General features: G+C 48.4%; 1 protein-coding gene across 1 annotated transcript in view; it reads right to left on the bottom strand.

Moving 5' to 3' along the window:
* Window positions 1-22,381, bottom strand: part of shroom2a (shroom family member 2a) — a 33,740-nt gene that overhangs the window by 5,095 nt on the left and 6,264 nt on the right. Inside the window, exons 3-10 of the mRNA XM_056604123.1 lie at window positions 18,869-19,017; window positions 9,032-9,151; window positions 8,322-8,444; window positions 5,546-8,096; window positions 5,058-5,137; window positions 1,881-2,495; window positions 747-1,024; window positions 124-547 (exon numbers count right to left, since the gene is read on the bottom strand). Of these exons, the coding sequence (XP_056460098.1) occupies window positions 124-547; window positions 747-1,024; window positions 1,881-2,495; window positions 5,058-5,137; window positions 5,546-8,096; window positions 8,322-8,444; window positions 9,032-9,151; window positions 18,869-19,017 (4,340 nt within the window). The remainder of the gene's footprint in view (window positions 1-123; window positions 548-746; window positions 1,025-1,880; window positions 2,496-5,057; window positions 5,138-5,545; window positions 8,097-8,321; window positions 8,445-9,031; window positions 9,152-18,868; window positions 19,018-22,381) is intronic.

The raw sequence follows: 22,381 nt of genomic DNA, 5'->3' as shown, positions 1-22,381 counted from the left end.
AAAAAGTGCTTGAGAGCAAACCGCATTGACATTTAGTCATCGTTCAATAACGACCACCTCAGTGAGATTGAAGAGCACTGATTGGCCACAGCCTAGAGATCTTGTGAGGGGGGGCTAGGTTACCTTCCCTCCCCGGGCCGGCTGCTGCTGCCCAGCTTGCGGCGCTGGTGCGGCCCCTCCAGCAGGGGCTCCCCCTGTGGGAAGATCCCCTCCATCAGGTCCATGGTGGTCCGCCTCTTGCTCTGGTCCAGGACGTCCGCCAGGGACTTGTCTTTGCCCATAATGTCCCGGGCCAGCTCCTGGCTCTTGGGGTCGTCCCCATACACCCCGGTCGGGGGGAGGGGGGGCGTGTCGCCGTCCTCCGTGGGCTGCTGTGGAGCGGGCGCCGGGGCCGGGCCCGGGGGGGTCTCCGTGGAGAGGTCCGGGGGGTATTCGGTGGGCAGGTCCATGGCGGCGTCCATCGGGGGTTCGGGGTACTCCGTGGGAAGGTCCGGGTATTCTGGCGGGGGCGCTGGGAGCTCCGAGGGGTCCTCCCAGCTGACGGGAGCTGTTGGCGAAGGCGTGCGGAGAGAACATCCACACAGTTTAGAACCACCATTCTGAATGAACACGCATGTTGTCATGGTTACATAATCAATGAATGAGTTGTATAGTAAAAGGGATATTTAAACTTTAGAGGGATTTCCTCAAACCATCTTTCTCTAAACCGCCATAGCCTTATTACATTGTCTTATATTCCGTCGTACCCGTCAACAGGTCTTTGGGTGGAGGCGGGAGGTCGTCGGGACCGACCTCCGTCTCTTTCTGACGAGAGTAGGCACAGAAGACGGAGTAGTCCTGCTCCTGGGGGCCCCCGACCAGAGACGCCTGGGGGCCGTGCACTAGGGGAGGGGGGGCGGGGTCCTGCAGGAGGATGTACTGCTGGTGGTCCTTCTCCGCCTCGCTCTCTGAGTGGACGATCCGGATAGGGACCTTCTTCACGGCCATAGGGGTGGTGCTGGTGGTCTCCACCATGGGGTCCATCCTAGAGAGAGAGATTTAGTTTGTTTAGTTTCACTGGTATACAGAGAGAGAGAGAGAGAGAGAGAGAGAGAGAGAGAGAGAGAGAGAGAGAGAGAGAGAGAGAGAGAGAGAGAGAGAGAGAGAGAGAGAGAGAGAGAGAGAGAGAGAGAGAGAGAGAGAGAGAGAGAGAGAGAGAGAGAGAGAGAGAGAGAGAGAGAGAGAGAGAAGGGTGGTAGACACAGACAGAGAGAGGAAGGGGAGACGGATAGTAGAGCGAGAGACGGAGAAGGGAAAGACCGACACAGAATAAAATGCGAAGAGTGAGAGAGAGTGAGAGGGAGATAGAGACAGATTGAGAGGGTGAGAAGGAGACCGAAGGAGAATAAAAGAAAACGAAAAAGAAGGAAAGAGAAAACTCAATGCGATCCCGCTTGAAGCACAACTATGTATTTAAGGGGGGAATCAAATTCTGCTGGTTCAGTTCCTGGGCCCAGACCGACACAAGTGGTGGTTCAGCCAAAGAGCGTTGCAGCCCGACGATGCCAGAAGAGCGTCTTTCCATCGGAACATCTGAGGCTGCTCCTTGCTGGGCTTTGGTTTCCGTCCGCTATAAATACACGGCAGCCGGGAGTCCACTGCAGCTCATGGCAGGCCATTCAGCGCCAGAACAATGAACAAGCACATTCCAACCCTTACACATGTCATCTATCTTATGCTAATGTATGTCCCAGCAGAATCTGCAGCGACAACCATCGACATCAATCCCAAATGTTGGGAGAGTCTGTGTCGGTGTTGATGCCTTGCTCCAGCAGTGGAGCGACAACCGGACCACGGATAGGTACCATGAGGTGGTGAGAGGAGGGCCTTTGAAGGCTTACCTGGGTGAGCCCTGGGCCTGCAGTGGGACGGGGGGCTGGTCGCTGAGCCGCTGGGGGTGGAACTGCGGAGAGGGCATGCGCTGGTCCTCCATGGTGCTCTGGCTGCTCGTGTCCGGGGGGGGAGAGCTTGTGTGAGGCTCCGCTGCGGTTGGTATCCCTTCCTCAGCCACCACCGCTACCCCAGGTCCCGGCTCCTCCAGCTCCCTGCTCGGCTCAGACTGCCTCTCTGGAAAGTGGTGGGCGGGGCTTAGAGCGGGGGCGGGGTCGACGTCTCCTTTAGCAGAGCCGGGGGCAGGGCCTTCTCCCTGGCAGGGCAGGGCGGGCAACATGGACTGGGGGGCGTCGCCGGGCAACGGGGGGAGCCCTGGGGGCTGCCTGGGGAGGGGGTCTAGCATGGGGGGCACGGCGGGATTCCTCCTGGCCCCGGAGCTGGTGAGGTGGGGGGGCGGTCCGAGGTCCGAGGGGTCTATGGGGCTGCGGGGGAGGGAGGGGGGCCGGGGGTAGGCGGGGGGAGGGGCCGCCGCGGGGGTCCTGGGGGCGCCCCGGTACTCTGGGGGGGGGCCGCACTGCTCGCGCTCAGCGGCGCTCTGCCTCTGCCTGCCGTCAGCTGGAAACCTGGCGAACACAGACAGAGACAACGGACACACACACACACACACACACACACACACACACACACACGCACACGCACACGCACACGCACACGCACACAGACACACACACACACACACACACACACACACACACACACACACACACACACAAAGCTTTTAATGACACGCCTTCCTAACACCCAGACAGCACAGACCCCTCATCTAGAGCGCCATTAAATATCAGCTGATCGTCTCCCCAACTGACACTGTGATTATACAGAGTGAGGGGGAGGGAGAGGGAGAGAGAAAGGAAGACAAAGACGGAGAGAAGAAGAAAGAGAAAGAGAACATGAGACAGGCAGAAAGTGTGAGACAAAGAGCAAGTGATAGACGGACAGCTGGAGATAGACAGAGAGTTTGAAGGCTAAATGGAGAGAGATAAAGATAGAATGAGACAAGAGAGTGAAGGATAGGCAAAGAGCGAGAGAGAAGTAGGAGAAGGGAAAGGCCTCTCTCTGACGCTCAGCTCTGCACCCAGGAGCCTGGTTGGTAGCTGGCAGGAATTAAAGGAATACTTGAGATCCCACAAGTCTGTGATGAACGGGAATCAGAGGCCGGCCAGGGTCACAACCTCGTCCTCCATCTCTACACTGGGCAATGACGGCCCAGGCCATACCACAAGGATGGGGAGTATGAAATACTCAACTTCCTCAATACCCATGAATAAAGACTGGAGCCGGCAGGGGTTAGTAGTTCCTCCGGCTCAAGGATGCCTAGTCTATAGCGTGGAAATGGGGACTGACCCAACAACCATGAACCAAGGAAGTTAAGCACCCTAACAAGTCTAGACTCTCCTGCCCACAATATATCAATAAACACACACACACACACACAAACCCGAAAAAATAAAGTGCATTCAAGTGCTTTTTTAGAAAAAGCCACTACTCACCCTATGAGGAGCTCCATATGTGTGCTGTAGGATGTGTGTTTCATGCTCTTGTGTGACAGACACCTGTAGCGGTGTGCCTTACACCTGCTTCGTATCACTAACAGACAGACGGTCCTCGCTGTTGTCATGCTAATGCAGGACTCACGTCCTCGTCATGCCAACACTGGGAGTGATAAGGCTGTCATGCCAACACTGGGAGTCATATCGAAAGACATGCTGTGTGTGTGTGTGTGTGTGTGTGTGTGTGTGTGTGTGTGTGTGTGTGCGCGCACGCTAGTGGTATGACGAGGCAACATCTAACACCCCAGAGTTAACCGGTCAATCACAAGATGATCTGGCTCTCCACACTTCCTGAATAACTGGTTAGGAGTCACTGTGCCACAGTGCATGACATCATCATCAGCCAACCATCATCCACCATGGAGTACCTCTCTTACAGACTCACTCAAAAGCAGCACATAAAGCGTGGCTCCAGAAGGACTGAAGATAACGTTTTTACATACATTATATATCATCTAGCCGATTCAAAATCCGTTCCTCATTCATTTCCGAACCCTCCTTAGAAATTAATAGCAGTGAACCATAAATGAATAATCGCCATCTCTGCACATATCCATCTTTGTGCATGTTTCAATCTGTGTGTTCATATCAACATGCATGCGCGTAACATTGACACATATGACCATGCCTGTATTTAAAGTGTCTTGCTAGCGAGCCCTTTTTTAATGTACAGGTGGTAGACATGCACAGTGTCCTAAATATATGCACGTCACATGGTGTGCAAAGAGGCCTCTGTTTACAAAGAAATCCCTTCTCTACAGCGGTACACACATGTGTATGCTCGCCATGCTTCACTTCTAGCATGGATCCCATCAACGCTCAAAGCGATTTGGCACCAAGCCATCCACACACACACACACATGAAGACAATGGCTCAACCAAGTATTCTTGACTTTTAGAGGGTTAGGCTTCGAGTAAAAGACATTGCTCTAGCAGGTTGCTGAAACACTTCCTGTGTGTGGGCCCCCATCAGATGCCTCGCCTACACCACCAGCACACAGCCGATTCAGACAGAAGGCCTGCGTTGTTTCAGCTCGGCAGAGACTGAGCTCATGGTATGTCCCACAGACGTCACCAAGCACCCACAATCACAAAGTTCTGCTGAACCGGAATGCTCTCACATGTTCGGTTTAAACGGAAGACTGGTTCTGGCAATCCCCATTAGACCACAAGATGTACACATGTAAATCATCCAAATGTGCTGCATCAAAACATATCGTCGCTCATCAAAAATGTACCCAAATATTCCAGAGGTTGATCACATGAGTAACAAAATAAAGAATCCAGTGGCCTAATGATTATGCTCGGTTGTTAACAAATAAATCAGCAGTTGTATAAAATAAATGTGAACTAGATGCAAGTTCTATAAAACACAGGTGAACCAGCAGTATGTGGTAAACTTTTATAACTATATGGGGTTCTCCTTGATAGTTAAGGGAGTTGTTCTTTTCCCTTTAGAGGGCTTAGGGTTAGGGGTGTGTTGTATAATGTGGCCTTTGAAGCCCTTTGAGACTGTACGTGTGATTACGGGCTAGGCTAATATAATTGACATGGCTATGAAAGACCCCTCCTCACCTGGTAGAAGTGCCGTGATGGTCTGCAGGTCTGCTTTCCATTGGAACGTACTCTGTAGACTTTCGACCGGGGGCTGGAACCTTCACGTAGATGAACAGAAACACGTACGTTCTTATTTCACCAGTCTTATCCCAGACTAAGATCCCAGACTTTCCCCCCGCCTAGCCTCTGCCGACAATAGAGGAGGCGATAGTTTTGTCATCGGGTTAATTTCTTGTTTGGTCTCTGGGCGTGTCATTATGAACAAACATGAGATTTGTATTTGACTTGGCTCCCATGGTTGGGCCTTCCTAATTCGAGGTGAGGTGAACTTGTCTAAACAGGGGATGTCGAGTTTCCTCGAGTGTTGCTTCAATCTGTTGGCTCAATATTAACTTTGAAACTTTTGAAGAAATGTGCATGCATTTATGAATGGTATTTGTTTATTTTAAATAATCATTATTATTGCGATCCATCCAACTAAGAACTAGGTAAAGAAAACAGCGCACCTGTCCGTAGAAGTCCGCAGAGGGTGAGGAGCGAGACCGCTCGTGGTAGCATGGAGGTTTGGCCCGGTCCTCCGCACCAGGGTCCAGGATGTTATCTGCCGAGTGGTACCGCCCAGAACCCCTCGTCTCAGTCGACTTCCGCTGGTCACTCCACCGAGCCTCGTACTCTGCGAAGGTGCCCAGCCTCTCCTGGTCTAGCAAGGCCTGGTTTTGGTCGGAGTAGCTTCCCCTCCATGCCTCCCCTTGGTTCACTGTGGAAGGAGGGAACCCCCCTCCCACTTCCCTCAGCGATGCTCCAGGGTCACCGGCGGAGGACAGGGCGGCAGCACTGTTGGCATCGGCAAAGTTCTCAGAGCGGCTCCGATTGGACGCCGGGGTCTTTGCCGAGACCGGTTGGCCAGCTCCCTCGGTGGGCTTCGTTGGGTTGCCGTCGTTGGGGACGTGGTCGCCCACGCCCACCTGGTGGATCTTGTTTGGTTCTGAGAAAGACTTCACCTTCCTCTCCACGGGGAAACGCTTGCGGCTTCCGATGCGGGTCACCTGACTGCCGCAAACGGACGCCGTTCGGCTGATGCCAGCCTCGGAGACCGTTGGCAGGGAAGAGATGTCTTTGCGACTCCCCATGGACGCTTGGTAGCCGGACAAGGCCTCGGCCCCGGGTTGCTCTAGGAGGATTGGCTCCAGGTCCCTCCTCCGGAAGGACGTGGCTTGGAGCACGCGGGCCTGCGCCTCCTTCAGATGGTCCTTGTAGGTGCTGGTGAAGGAGCCCTCCAAGGAGGAGGCAGGGGAGTTCTCTGCGGGCCTCCAGCTTCCGGTCTCCTCCTCGGGCTCGGTGCTGGAGAGGGTGGCGGCGCTGATGCTTTTCTGAAGCTTGGCTTTCCTCATCTGGATCTCGTTCCTAAACGTGGTGGCAAAGCGGTCGCTCCTCTTGGCCATCTTGGCATCGATGGACTCCTCGGCCTGGGCCTCTCCAAGGGAGCCGCCTCGGGCCTTGGTCTCCATGGACAGAGAGTGGAGCATGGGGGTGGTCTGGGGTCGGATCTTCTCGTGGTCCTGGTTCTGGATCCTGAGTTCCTGCTGCAGCGGCAGAGACCTCCTCTGGTCCGGGAGTTTTCCAGGGGGTATACCCCTTTGATAAGGATCCGCGGTCTGGGGATTCAGCCTCAGATTCCCCCTGATGTCAGGAGGGGCTTTAGCGGTGTGGTGGTCCGACAGGGCCGGGGGCGTACCCGAGTGCTGGCGTGTGTGTTGGGGAAGACTCTCCTCGTGCCGGCCATATCCGTTGCTGTCCTTCCCAGGACGGCAGCCCTGCTGCAGGGGAACCTGGTGGTACTTTGCCTTGTCCTCGGCTGGAGGAGTCAGAGAATTGATGTCATTTCTTGCCTGCACCGCTTCCACGTCTGACGTCCCCATTCTGTCCTCGGCTGCCTTCCTGGAGCTGGGCTGGCCCGGCTGGCTTTTGGTGATGCAGTAGTACCGACTGTGTCCAGTGCTCTCCGGGGTCTGGTCGAGTGGAGCGGCCCCCAGGGGAGCAGCAGCAGGCCGTCCCTGGCTTGGAGGGTAGGGGGCCCCAGGGTTGTTGGTGGGCAGCTCCTCCGTACTGCTGTAGTAGCCACTGGTGCTCTGGGGCTTGGGTGCAGCTGGGGCCCTGGCCTGGGGGTAATATTGCCATATGGGGGGCTGGTTGACCTGGGAAGGTTGGCCTGGTCGGACATCTGTCCCGGGGTACTGCTTGTTGGAGTTGAGCTGGGAGTGAGTGGAGACATCGGGTGGTATTTGGAAAGTGTTGGTGTCATTTTTGAACGAGGGGACATGACGGCGGATTTCCGAGACATGTTTAACGGTCTCAGCCGACTCTGGTCTTTTGTCGGACGCCTTCTCGCTGGGTTTGGAATGGAGGAGTGCATCGGGACCCTCGAAGTAGCCCCTCTCGTGCATCTTGGTGGCGGCAAAGCTGTCGCTGCGCTGCGGCGGAGGAGGTGGGGGCGAGGAGGAGGAGGAGGAGGAGGACTTCTTCTTCTCAGGGATGTGCCAAACGGGGCCGTAGCTGGCCCTGCTGGAGCTGGAGTGGCGAGAGCCGATCTGCTCCTCCGAACGAGGACTGTCTCGCCCCGTGCTCCCACCTGCCATGTGCAGGTAGCCCTGCCTGTCCTCGTGCGTCCTCCCCGCCTCAGTGGAGCCCTGAGCGGGTCTGCCTCCGCCGGGCTTGCCCCCAGAGTCCCACTGGTTGACTTTATGAAGCATGTTCTCGGTCGAGGCGGCGTTGCTCCTGGAAAGGGTGTAGTCCGGCGTGCCAGAGCTGGTGGAGAAGGAGCTGTAGGCCGAGTCCCGCTTGCCGCCGCCGCCCCCTCCTCCTCCTCCTCCTCCTGCTCCTCCTCCTCCTCCCAGTTGCTCCACGCTGCCACTGGATTTTGCGGGGGAGAGTTGTCCTGGAGGGTAGGGATGGGAGGCCTGTTCTAGGCTGTCCATGCTGCCCAGAGAGCTGAACTGGTCTGACACTCGACGCAGGTTGCTCTGCTCCCAGTCGCTGGAAAGGTCGGTTGAGGATGTGCTGAAGAATCAAAGAAAATAACGTACAAGATACGTGGCGAACGTTATTCTGTTAAATAAACATAATTATTTGTAATTATCCAAACTTTGATCGCACTTCATATCCTACTTTTACAAATAAATATACCTAAATAACAATATGGTACTATGTATGGAATATCATTAAGGTATTGAATACAATGTCCAAACTTGGAGGATTTGGATGCATAACAATTGTTGCTGTTACCTTGCATCATATTGTGTGTGCCACACTGCAGTGGGAGGGGCCTGTGTTTTGGCAGTCTCCGATTGGCTCTCGGTGAACTTGGTGGCATGCCAGGAGTGGGGCCTGCTCATTGGCTCGTTCCTCCTGAAGGAAAGGGTGAAGCACAGCTGGATTAGCGGCCCACCCCTCATGGAAAATGGGAACGGTTTGCTCTAGATGTTCATCCATGCGCTTCAGAAAGTTAACCACCACAGCTTAAACTCTACCAAACCAACTCCTCTAAAAACAACAGTCAGAAGATAATGTGTTCCTTCTGTTTAGATCTAAATTGGCCAACTTGCTGAACCGTTTAACTTCACATTATGCTCATAGATTTAAAACAATGCTTTCTACGGAGTGTTAAAACAAAAGTTTTACAAGCCTGAGAAAAAATGGAATAAACACACACACATACACAACAAACACAAACACATCACAAATAAAAAAAACATGGCAACTGAAAGTACACGTCGCTGGCCAGCAACGTGTAGTTCAAACTACACGGCCGGTAGACGTAGGAGTTTTAGCTAACGGGCGGAGCTACGTGATCATCCGAACGGGAATGCAAAAGAGGAAGAGGGGTGGCCTATGGATTCAGGAGAGACATGGTATGAGGTGGATGAGAGGAGGAGATGCATGTTCACAGGTGAGCATGGAATGGGCAGCTGCTGGTATCACTAACTACTACTGACGGACACGCCGAGCCGTACCTCATGGAGCTCCGTAATATCTTGGTGAGGAAGTTCCTCGCCACATGAACGTCATTCTCTGACGGCATTTTGTTAGCTACAATATCCACCATGTTCACAGTCCTGCTGGCAAGGGGAGGAACACAGAGGCTAAGAACATTGGCCGGACTTTCACACAGACAACATGAGAAGATCACTGGACATAGAGGACTTCTAGTGTGCTGTAGTTCGATGAAGATATTAAACAGGCAGGAAACTATGCTATCCTTCACAGACACATGTTTCCTAGTGGACTTGTTGTTTGCGTGGTGTAGGTGCCCCCTCTACTGGTCAAAGCTAGCATATGCTTGTGGGCTCTCTCCGGTCATGCTGCCGTGCATACTAGACCCATACTGTATTTCTGACGCACGTTCACCGGTGGATACCCAAACCAGGCCAACATTGTAAAGGCTCAGGGCTCTGTGAGTCATGGTGCCCTGCCAGCACCATCTGGCCCCACGGGAGGGAGGGACGTAGCCTCAGTGTGGGGTCAGGGGCTTAAGGGACAGGGGAGATCTCTTACAGAACCAGCTGATCCGCCTCGCTCCTGGGGAACAAGCTGTCGTCTGCCTCTCTGGGCCCAGACAGACATGGTTCATCCCTGACCTAACCAGAGAAGATCATACTAAACCACCTGACTGGTCAGGAAGAGAATCTGCCTGGTCAACAGAAGGCTTTCCACTTCATCCATAGTGGTCTCAATGTTTATGATGTCGGTGAAAAGCTAAGGTGAGATCTGTCTAGTTGTTAAGATTTTTATTGGGATTTTTTTTCTCCACTTTATTTAACTTTATTTGGTCAAAGTGTTTCAACGATTTCAGCGCGTTGGAGGGTGAGCTTGACTAAAAATCTGTACTGACTTGTGGCACGCTTTTAACTTGAGCCGTTTCAACTGAAGATAAATCACAGAAATGCAGGGCCGAGAGTCCAGCACTTGGACAAAGCGGTTCCTTGACTCCCTACAAAGCTATGGGGTCAAAGGTTGTGCCCTCCTGAGACACCCTGGCCAAAAGCCCTGAATGACATAGCTTCCCTTTAGATGGAGAGTGGTTATTTAGCAGCACAACACTGGGGTGAGGGTACCAAGAACCCAAAAAACAATAATGCTCAGATTGGGCTTGATTTAGCCAAGCTTCATAAAGTGGGGGGGGGGGGACGACGACAAAGAGAGGCCAACGCAGGGCTGGGGGCTTCCTGGACTCCAGCGGCTCCATGTTTGTAGGCCATGAGGAATTAGCCACAAGGAGCCGGCCATTGGTATGCAAATGAGCATGGTTTTATTAGGCCTATCGTCAGGGCTACAGCTGTGCAGGGAAAGATATGCAAGCGGGGTGATTCGGTTGGCAGGCATGTGATCGGGGGGCACTCTGGAGGTTGATCTGTGTCTCGCCCCGTCACTTCAAACTGTTGTGTGAATCGGGCCAACACTAACGAAGCCGCGCTCAAAAGTAAACAGCTTACTCATGGATGCTTCACACTAGAAAAACTATTAATACCTTTAAAAAAAGAGGGGTTTAACCTGCAGCACATGGAATTCTCAGGGCCACGAACGACCATGGTCATTGAAAAGTGTAACGCGTTACATTTACATTGTGTCAAAAGATTAACTTGCATTTGTTAGCAAGTGGTTAAATCTTGCTGATCGTGGCTTAACCTGAATGATGCATGGCCTTGTGCTCAATAACTCAAAGGAAAGCAAAATAAGTATTAAGGTCACATAAACACACCATATCCGTCTACCATATGTCAGTGATGATCTCTCCCCCCCCCCCCGCCCCCTTCATCTAATTTCAGATCAACCTTGTGACAGAAACCGGAATCAAGTACAAGACAATAACAAAGCTTTGGACCAAAGTGATAAATCATCCATTAAAGTAAATCCAAATAAAATCCAGATCATAAACTCACCAAACATCCAAATGAAGAAAGACGTGCCGGGCGTAAAAGAAAGTCAACACAGTGTCGGCAGTACAGAGTCCATCTTTAGATACGTACGGCCACCAAAAGGCACAACTCCCAGAGGAATCAAGTGGAGGATCAGACCAGTTGTGCTCCAGTGCTCCCACTGCATTCCACAGACCCTTCACTGATGGGTCAAAACAAAGGAGCCCCCGGCCCCGGCAGGCTCCAGGTGTCTGGGCATGGCCGGACCCCCCACGTCACTCGTCCGCCCGCCTCGGGTCCCCAAACCACAGAGCCACGAGGTACCGAGTCACCGCCGGCACCAGTAGCAACGTCCAGGGAACTGAAGCCTCCACCACCGCGCAAGCGTGAGCACGTAGGCTCACTGAAAGTTTAACTTGTGCTTGTGTAGTGTGGGTGTTCGGGGGTTGAGAGGAGACCCCCCTATGGATTATGGAGTGGGAGTTTCCCCCTCAACCCCCAGCAGAATGTGTAGGAGGAGGGGGAGGGGGAGGGGGAGGGCTGGTGTCGCAGCCAGTCCCCATGGAGTAATCTCCAACCTCGTGTCGTCTCATTGGATCTTGGAGAGGGCCAATATGCTAATGAGGAGATTAAACGACAGGCTCTTCTCTTTCCAGCCCTCACCCACGCCCCCCTCCCTCCCTCCCTCCCTCCCCTTCTTGTGAGGCAGACATGCATTTGCACCATCGCTATGGCAACCGGTTGATCTCTGTAAGGGTGCGAGGCGCAGAGTGGCTACTGAAAGCGCTCGGTAACCAGGGAACGGGTGACAGAGTTTCGCCCGGCGACACGTCAGCAGCTGGTGATGCACATGCAACTTATATGGTGTGATATGGTCAGTTTCAACCACATACACAATTTCAAAGCTTAGTAGTCAAGGTGGGCGCGCTTTAATACATTTCAATTATTGTGATCTTTGACATTTAGTTTTTTGTTTTAGAATTGTTTAATTCAGTTTACAATGGCTACATCATTTCACAAATGTTAAGATATTCTTGTATATGCCCTGTCAAAAAGAGCAGATAAAGGACGCTTTCTGCCATTATAGTCAGCAAATGTTGATAAGAAGAGCAAATGTAATCATTTCCCCAAGGATCGATATATATATACACATCTATCCATAATAATAATATAATAATATGAATCTTAATGTATAGGCTTAATGTACATTTGGTCCCGTTCCTAATAGAATGTTCTTGAAGTACATGGGAAAAGCCCACCATGTGTGTTTTCTATCTGTGATTAAATCTACTCTGGCACTGGAACCCCCGGTCTGGTGACCGGAAGGGAGATTAGGGCAGAATTATGGAGACAAAAGCAAATGGGTAGGCCATAACCCTAACCCTAACTACTTTTCCCGGTTACTTCCTGAGTAATGACTGCTCAAGGATGCATAAGAGATAAGATATCTGAACAAATATTGTAGAAGATTTGTATTGCCCAGAAAATGTTTTTCAGCAGCAGAGCATAAATATTATGCATTACATTTTTTCTTGTTACTCTTGGTTTCCTTTTCATAATCTGTAATCTCATCGATTCATTTTCAGAATCTGGACATGAGGCTTGTGCCATGGATCTCAATATGCACTGAATAAAAAAAGAATATGCACAATAATCATCATATTCTGTAGCCTGTTATCAATTGTTCGGCCCATACGAATGATAAGGTACTAGCACTGTTGCTCAACACGAGGACATTTGATATGTTTGTATGAGATAAATATTGGTTAATGTCCTGAGACACAGCAGTTAGACTTAGCCTACTTGTTCCGGTAGAACGATCCCAGAGTCTCAAGTCCATTCTACAAGCGTTCTCCTAACCTGGTGGACACTGAGACGCAGGGTTAAACGAAATGGCCGTGATCATCCACTACATATACATTATTTACCCAGGTTGCTGGAGGAACACTTCATCAAAATGGCGGCAGAAGTTTGATTCCATATGCTTTGGTTCCTTAAGGTTATCAGTTCTGGAAAACCTAAATCCCACCCTGATAGTATGGTAGTCTGCCGAGAAAGCCACATGGCTGCCGTATCAATATATGTATTAGAGGGGACACAAGAAGGGTTCATTGGAGGCTGCAGTTGCGGTAGAAACCCTACATAAATAAGCAAGGTGTAATTTCCGCTGCTGGACACTAGCCCTAACGCTGGCAGACACCACACCACACCTTCCTGTAACCATGGTCGAATACTAGACAACCACTGGCAACAGAGTGCTTTCTTTGATTGAATAATCCTACATAACACATCTAATAAGGTGGTTAGACAATCTAGTCATCCGGGACAAACGATTACCCTCCACCGCAAATTGGGAACACTTTGTCGGCGCATTGCCAACGCCCATAATTGTAGTGCTACGACACATTGTGGCGATAATCGCCGTGCGGTTTTATAACGCTGAAGTTGCGCGCGGCCCGCGCACGCCAACAGGTGAGCTCGCTCCCGACGGGCTGACAAAGGCCTTCCTTCAGCAGCAGCAGCCGGCAGGTGAGTCACACGGGGGTGAGAGAGGTGAACCGTGGGAAGACGATAATGACTGGCGCATTCCTGAGCCCAGCAGCATACCAACTGTCAAACCCGCGGCTGCCCTGGGTTACCGCCAGACCCAAAACACCTGGTGATCATGTCTGGAGCCCAGGGTTCACGCACCACTCATCTCGTTCTCACTGAGTGGACAACTTTTCTTTACTAGTTTTATATGCAGAATATATTTTTTTGATTTGTTTTTAATTTTTTATAAACATTAATTGAATGAATTTGTCCCATTCACGTTACATGCCTCAACTAAGAATGAAAAATGAACAGAATTAAAGCTGTTCCGCAGCCTCAAAAGGTCAACACAGAACGCACCGTTTGACCTCAGTAACCGTGACTCAGGAACCTCCCTCTTACTGTGAAACCTGTGGGCGAAGTGCTGCAATGAAATGGACCCTGACACGTCACAGAGGTTGAGCTATCTACCCTACACAATGTCATCTTTGGGCCTCGAAGGTCTCATGGCCCTGGACCCTTTGGGAGCAAACTTGTGATGGATTGAAGATGTTAAGGGTTAGGTAAGGGTTATTTAAACATTTAAACAGTGGCTATTACGATTTAGACGTTTTTCCAAAACGTTAACAGGAACGACAAATCATCCAGATATTCTCATGGGTCCAACAGGAGCGAGTGTTCAACCTTGGCCACCAATTATAGGGCCCCCTATTACATTTGAAAACTTTTGTGTGATTCGAGGCAGAGCTATCTACGTTACCAATGAAAAATAGTAATCAGGAGTCCCTACTAAGCAAGTAATCGACAGTTTCACTGTGAATTAATTACTATTACTTATTACTGAACCTAATTACTTTATGTCAAATTTAGAATAATCTCAACAAAGTTTTTATTAGCTTGTCACCAAGTCAGGGGCAGACAGACAGGAACTCGGAACCGACCACAACACCCAATTTCACATCAAAAGGAAGGAAATCACATGTTGTCTTTTACACACAGGCCCAAGCCCTTACAAACATCATCTACCTACCTAGTATATCTAGAAGTAGAAGTAGCAGTAGTAGTATAAGGGTCCTGTTACACTTAAAATAAATGTACCAACAACAACAAGAATGTATTGATGGGGTTACTTAACCACAGCATTGATCTATAGGTATCTCCTCAAACATACCTACTAAATCTAGGATTTACCTACTACATCTAGGACATACCTACATCATCTAGGATTTAAGAAAATAATTATATTCTGATGCAGTTAGTTCAGTTCACATCATAGCAATTCGTCTATGGAGCAACCCCTTTAGGAAAAAAAGTGGGTGTAATTATCTTATTATAGGATTACTGCATGCAATTCTCCTCCACTTAAGAGCACATCGATATTTAGGAAGGCACAGCTTGGCAGCATCACTAATTACCCATAAACATGGGCTTACTTTAACTACAAGCAGCAGATCAAAGGGAACTAGAATGTGCCCTGCCTTCTTTAACATGCTGCAGTCGTTATCACAGCAACGAACATGTTCCCTATTACAATTTGAATCTCTTACCAAAGCAAAACACTAAAGACTAAACATACCCTATTCGGAAAGTTTGTTTTCTAACCCATGATAGTGACAGGTGAGAGCTGATTCACATCTACACCAGTAGGGGGAAACCAACTGCTACACGTTTATCCTAGAGTTCAGCAAGTTAGCTCTGCTTTATGGCAGCAGTAGTGCAAATAGTCCAAAAAAAAAAAATGACACATCCAACAAATATTAAGTAAGTTCATGAAATTATGACAAGCAACCTTAAAGTATTGATTGATTTTGGAACGGTTCATTCTGTCTTATTGGATGCTATGCTTTGGGTGTTCTGAGACTCACTTGTAAGGGTTGTTTGTTGGCATGTGCAAGTGTACTTCATGACTTTGTGTGCTTGTGAATCAATAAAAAAATATGTGACAATGTCAGAAGACACTGGTCAACTATAACAAGTACTTTTAAATACTTTCTTCTGTAGCCAGGCATAACTTAAGCAGATGTGTGACATGTTGAGACATTATTCATGTTCAGAACAGAAAGGTGATTACAAGCCTATTGAGAAATAACAACAAGAGAGAAAGAGGAAAGTCAACATGGAAGCGCTGAGCCACACCTACTCGGTCTCCATTGCTGCTTCCCTACACGCCTCCATCCCCTGCCTCGCAAATGACCTCACACCACACAGATATTGCATGAGTCACCGCATGCAAAAATGGTGACGCAGTTCGTTCAACCCCGCCCACCTTCACCTGCTGTACAGACCACACCTGGGAACCAGAGCAGGTTTAACCGACTTCCTGACTCTAAGTAAACATCCACCTGAGGCCCTATCTCTCGGTCTCCACGGGCCCCGGAATGACTGGAAGGTGCCACTCGGCCCGGGGTTTGTCTAAGGAGCAATCGAGGCTTTACGAGCAACGTGCTTCGTTGCTATACGCAACCCATGTGCCAGTTCAGAAGAGCCATGGAGACAGCAGATGTGCAGGTGTCCCTACATCAGCTCTTAGCTGTACCCTTTGATTAAAAAGTATCTCTGTAATGTGTCCGATTCTCTCCGATGTCTACCCTGGCGGCCAGGACGGACTGTTTGATGGACAGATTGAGGTCCAAACCCAGACAAACCTTGAACTTAGTAGTCACAGAGAAACGGACCAGAAGACCTGACTAGAGAGGCAGCCGTGTACGGTTAGCCTGGTCCTAGCAGATTCACGTACTTCATTTCATTTGCACAGAGAGTCTGGACCTACTCAATTGACAAACGTTAACTCACTTGGAGGCGGGTGACTGTTGAAGTTTAAAACTATTGGATCTGCCCAGTGCCACTCTGGATCTGCCATAAACAATCGCTAACGTTTGGCCGGAGGCTGTAAACAAACCAAACATCGTGCGTGAAGATGTCCGTCAACGAGAGCTGTCTTTTTAACGTCATTGTTCTCAGCCACTCCCTCTGTTCGCTGATTGGACGCACAAAATGTATACAGAGAAAACCCACTAACATACCGCAGACCCAGACGTAGTACTGAAGGGAAATTAAAATTGAGCGGAAGTAGGTAGGCGGGCGAAGCCAGGCTAGTGTAGTGTAGGGTTGATCGATTATGGAAAAAATCATAATCACAATTATTTTGGTCAATATTGAAATCACGACTATTAAAACGATTATTTTTGAGTTTGAAAACATGATGTAATTATTCAGCATGTCTCTCCAAAAAACACTTTGTAACTGAGAACCTTTCGCCTTAAAAATACACCAAATGGTCAAAAAGAAAATGTTCAGATCTAAAAAAAAATGTACAGATATGTATCCAAAATTCAATAATAGTTTTGTGATCGTTTGATACTAAAATCGAAATCTTGATCAAAATTTGATTCATCACCCAGCCCTAGTGTTCTGTAGTTCTGTGTATGCTATGGCAGACCGGAAAACAATTTAATTAATCTATTCTAACTTTGTTTGTGTAGTGAGAAACAGTTAAGTCCAAAATAATAAACTTTATACTACGCTAACTTAATTTATGACCAATACACAAAAAAGTATTGTATTCATCTAGTTCCTGTTGCTGATGCTGCTTCTTCCTCAGTCAATTTTTAATAAGTAAACTGGAATGTACAACATCTGAACTTGAAAAAGAAAAGGTTTGACAGAAGTTTAGCAGCTAAGAGCTAAATGTGAAATGCGAGTAAGAAGTATGCATGTCAAACAAATATTTAGCACAGGAAAACTAATTTGGAAAAAGCCCTGCACCCCATACATTATACTGTATACATATTGAGTCATTGACGGCCTAATACGAAACACATTGTTTATCTTTTTTGGCTCACACATTCTTTGTGTTTCCACTGAACAAAAAACACACGTACCGTGCATGCTTGAGCAGCACATGGCTCTTAAAGAACCACACGCTGCTGCTTACATACATTACAAGTTACAGAGTGTGGAGTGGATGTAGAATTCCACAGCAGGGTGTCTATTGTGCAGAAAACTAGCCAGCTAGACGCACAGCCCGGGCCAGCTAGACACAGCCAGCTAGACGCACAGCCAGCGCTTTGGGGCATGCGAGCTTCGACTGGACTTCCTTGTACGGCAGTATTTGCTCAGGGCTTACGTTATGATATGATACAATACAGGAACAAATCCAAGCACCGGGGAGAGATAAAGAACTCTATGTCTCACACACAATGAGCCCTTTTTAATAAGGGGCAGGGCCTGGGTCTCGGTTGAGGAACTGCTTGTGATTGTGCGGGTAATGAATAGTGATACGGACACTGCATTGTGATAAGACAGATTCACTCGTGCTGTTTATGAATACAGTGACCTCCCTAATAATACTGATAGTAACACAACATAAACTCAACCTTATATAATAAATGAATTTCAGACATCAACAATTCATTCATGAGGCTGTTTTGCTCAGCAACTCAATGATGCATCATACAAGAAACAGATGTTTGTTGTTAGGGCTAGAGCGAGAACTAGATGCTCTTGTAGGTATGGATGCATTGCAACAGGAGAGAGATAAGAAAGTACAATGGAAGTTACGTCACTTCAGATGAGATCTAAATTACATCACAAACCATCCTTAATTTCCCTCTCTACTTCAATAACAACCTATCAGGTTACTGCAGCGCCCTTTCTACCACTGCAATCACCTCTCCACACCTCAACCTGCTGTATACTCTAACCAGCTCTCTACTGCAACCAGCTCTAACCAGCTCTCTATTGTGTCCAGTTCTTTACTGCAACCAGCTTTAAACTCTAACCAGCTCCTGTAAGAAGTTATCAATTGCTACTGCCACTAAACTTCAACAAGCTCTCTACAGAAAGAAGATCTCCTCCAACCACCCCTAACCTCAAGCCAGCTCTCTACTGTAAACAGTTCTCTACTGTAACTACCTCAGGAGAGAACGTCTACCAGAACTTTCACTCTCTACACCAACCCCCTCTCCTCAACTCTAACCAGGAGAAACTCCAGAAGAACAGAGCCCACCAACTACCTGTGGTTATCCCATCCCAGGTTATCCCATCCAGCACAGACAGAGAAGAGACACGGTAACCATGGTTAGTTGGGATACGTGACCATGGTGATGCTTAGGATGTGGTGGCGCCTCAGTAGACAGAATTTTCCCCTCATATTTGTAGGACAACACAAAAAAGAACAAGAATCATATTTATTTTAGGGGGGCAAAGCAACCAGGAGCGGAAATGAGGCATCGCTGTCAGCGATACAGTGTATTTCTCAACTTGCTTGAAATAGGACTCATGTCTAGTTCAAAAGTGAACATTCGGCTTTGCGCTTAGGAGCAGCAGAAGCTACAGGGTTGGGACACGCCACAGGCAGGTTAGCCACACTGGGAGGGAACGTACCTTTTCACCACCAGACTGAGAGTCTTGTGGGAGCTCTTCACCAGACAGATGGCCTCCTGTCTGTAGCCGCTCAGGGGAATCTCGTTGATGTTGACCAGCTCGTCCCCCACCTGGAGACCAACAACCGCGGCTTGGCTTCCCTCTTCCACCTGGAGAACCACAAAAATAAGCAAATGACAGGAGGTCAAACCCAACAGTTAAGATACTACACAGGTGATCAGGTGGACCACATAACGACTGGAGGTCAAACCCAACAGTTAAGGTACTACACAGGTGATCAGGTGGACCACAGCACGACAGGAGGTCAAACCCAACAGGTAAGATACTACACAGGTGATCAGGTGGACCACAGCACGACAGGAGGTCAAAGCCAACAGGTAAGATACTACACAGGTGATCAGGTGGACCACAGCACCACAGGAGGTCAAAGCCAACAGGTAAGATGCTATACAGGTGAGCTGGTGGACCACATCACTTAAGGAGGTATTATACATAATGTGAGATATTGCACAGGTGGGAGACAGAGCAGGTGATCTGGTATGGACCAAACACAGCGCCCATAACAGTACCAAGGTGTTTAAACTCAACAGGTGAGATGCTGCACAGGTAAGACAGATATACACAGGTGATCACAACATTTACAATGTGGTTAAATACAACAGGTGAGATACTGCACAGGTAAGATAGATACCACACAGGTGATCACAACATTTACAATGTAATAAAACACAATAAAACAAAATAACTATGGGTGTTATTATATGTTGCTGAGGCTTATTATTCAATCCTACCTTACACTGTCACAAACTGTACCTACAAAAGGTGGAAATTCAGCAACAAAGACTGGCTTAACGGATCAATGTATTATTTTTTAAGAGACTAATAACGTGTTGAGCACCTCTCTATTGAAATCTTAACTAATCCCACTGCATTAGTGAGATCCGTGAGATGCTTTAAATGACCAGCATGGTAGCTTATTAAATGCAAATATACTGTACTAATAAAACTCACAGTACAGGAAAGAAGGACGTTTTTTACAAGAGACGGATGTAAATCAATAACATCCCATTCATGGGCAGGCCAGTGCAGGTTGTGCAAGTGAAATAAGTCATGCTGCTCATAATTTAGCGTAATCTTGATTCGTTAACCGTGTTTAAAGCCCTGGGCCGTGTTTGCTCAGGTTAAACAGGTGAGTCTTTTCCTTAAGAACATGTCCGGTAGCTCTAAACATTTTTTTAGAAGCACTTGGTCAAAGCCAATGCCACAGTGTGAAAACAAACTGCTTTATGCTTGGATCATTGAAACAAGGCAGCAAACCACGTGATAGTGCACCTTGAATAACACATTTTGTATGCGTGCATCATTAGTTGAAATCAGTGGTGCAACACAAAACACAAAAAACGATGAATGCATAAAATATATATACATTTCACGGCATATACTATGTTTGGTCTACGATTTTATAGTAATATTATGTGAAGCATCAGTAAAATACTTATGGGCCTTTAAAATAAGCAAGACATCAATAAACGTTAGTTGACAAGGCATCCAAATCTGTTAGGGGTTAAGTAGAAAAATATGTCTTCGTATTTTGAGGAGAAATTGCCCCTTTAAGGTAAAAGGGGTACAGGAAGACCCCCCCCCCCACACACACACAGACACACACACCTTCAAACACACATACTCTCTCTCTCTCTCTCTCTCTCTCTGAGTGTGGACTAGAGGACCTGGCTTAAAACAGGGGGGAGAGAGAGAGAGAGACAGAGAGACTTCAAGGGCATACTTGGTAGAATACAACTTGGGCCAAACTCTGCAGCTGATTATCAACCTGCATGACTTAACCTCAGAGGTATGTTTTCACGTACATGTCCCTCACGTTTGCCGATTAAATCGTATAGGTTGTTCACTGCAGACGACTACCTCGTATGGGTCCCTCCCTCACTGCAGACCGGTTTTTGGATCAGCTAAATCGCAGTCTCTCAGACCCTGGTCTAACTTTTATCTACTTCTATCTCAGCAAGCTAGATCCTTCCAGGGTCAAACACGCAAACTTCCTACTTATTCTTAAGGGAGGTAAAATAAGGATGTTTAACGTATTCAAGTCCTGAAGAAGTAATGTGCATTACAAGAGGCAAGAGACAGGAGAGTTTTGGGGAAAGCATGGCAGTACAGAGGCGCGTACAAGTAACCCTAGCTATAACAAGGAGAGAGATATGTCTTATTAGCTTTATATGTCCGCATCTAATCAGGATGTGCTTATTCTGTCATCATATTATGATATTACATTATCAACACCGAAATGTACTGCAAGGTTCGATCCGCAAATAGCATGTATTAAGAAACTCTTCATATTCCCTACTAGGCTACTAGTAACGCCTCACAGGGCAGCGTGTGTTTTGTAGCGTCTCCTCCACAGAGGTAGACGCTACATGCAACGACAACAGAATAACATGCAAGGACAACAATACAGGACGGAGGAATGTGTTGTCACCGCAAAGAAACACATAATCCCCATGGACAATCCAAGCACGCAGCCGCGGCAACGATACACAGCATGGTCTGTGCTTCTTCGGCCCTGGCTGGCTTCCTCCAGGTGCTATCACTCCAAACCAAACCGTCCTGACTTCCTCAGTGGGCTCCAGAATAGCCTGTTGTCTCTCCCGGGGACCTGGTGGGAAGGATGTGGTGGGCGACTGAGGTGGTGGGGGTTTGTCTTTTCTGCTGACAGACGTCCTGTATGCCACGCTGACCGAGCCCTGATAGCACTGAGAATGGTGCCTTCTTTTTTAAAGAAGGCCCAAGTTTGACCAGGCCGTACTGGCTTGAATGAAGTACTTTCTATCATTGCCTTGATAGGAAGTTTGGGATATGCTAATCCTGGGTCTAATGTTTAATTCATTGGATGGATCAGTTGGATTCAACTGTAATGCCATAAATGGTACCCCAGCTACAGAAACGGCCGCAGGAAGAGTGTGTTTGCACTGTGTGCTCCCTCTGGAATCAGTTGGCAGCAAACCAACTGGCAAGGTCATTTTTAAGAAAAAAAAACGTGACCGAAGTGACTATTCAAGCAAAGCGTTGCAAAATAGCTGCCATCGCCAGACTGATCAGTATCAAGTATATAGTTATACGTCTGTCATTACTGTCCCGTCTACAATGCTCCATGGCAAGGTACAGAGGTAAACTGGCTTCCTCCACCAAGTCCTGTCATATACACAAGGTTGGATAGAAGACACTCGAAGGTCTAGGCCTCAGAACCATCAGAAACAAAAACAGGCAGGTTTTGGTCTCTACCTCTGCAACCTGTTTTCCAACAGGCAGAAAAACTCGCTAAATCCAAAAGCCAACACACTAAATGGAGGCGTTTGGTGATTCATCTCCGTACCAAAGATTTTCCCAATCAAAGATAGTCATAATAACGCCACCCTCAACATTTACCACAAAGGTTCCATTAATGGACCAAACCAGTTTACCTGCTGATGTTTCAGAGCATGTACGAACACAGCTTAAAAA

The sequence above is a fragment of the Gadus chalcogrammus genome, chromosome 12, assembly GCF_026213295.1.
Source record: "Gadus chalcogrammus isolate NIFS_2021 chromosome 12, NIFS_Gcha_1.0, whole genome shotgun sequence".
NCBI lineage: Eukaryota > Metazoa > Chordata > Actinopteri > Gadiformes > Gadidae > Gadus > Gadus chalcogrammus.
The sequence above is the reverse complement of the archived record's forward strand: the minus strand, read 5'-3'. Positions and strand labels throughout refer to the sequence as shown.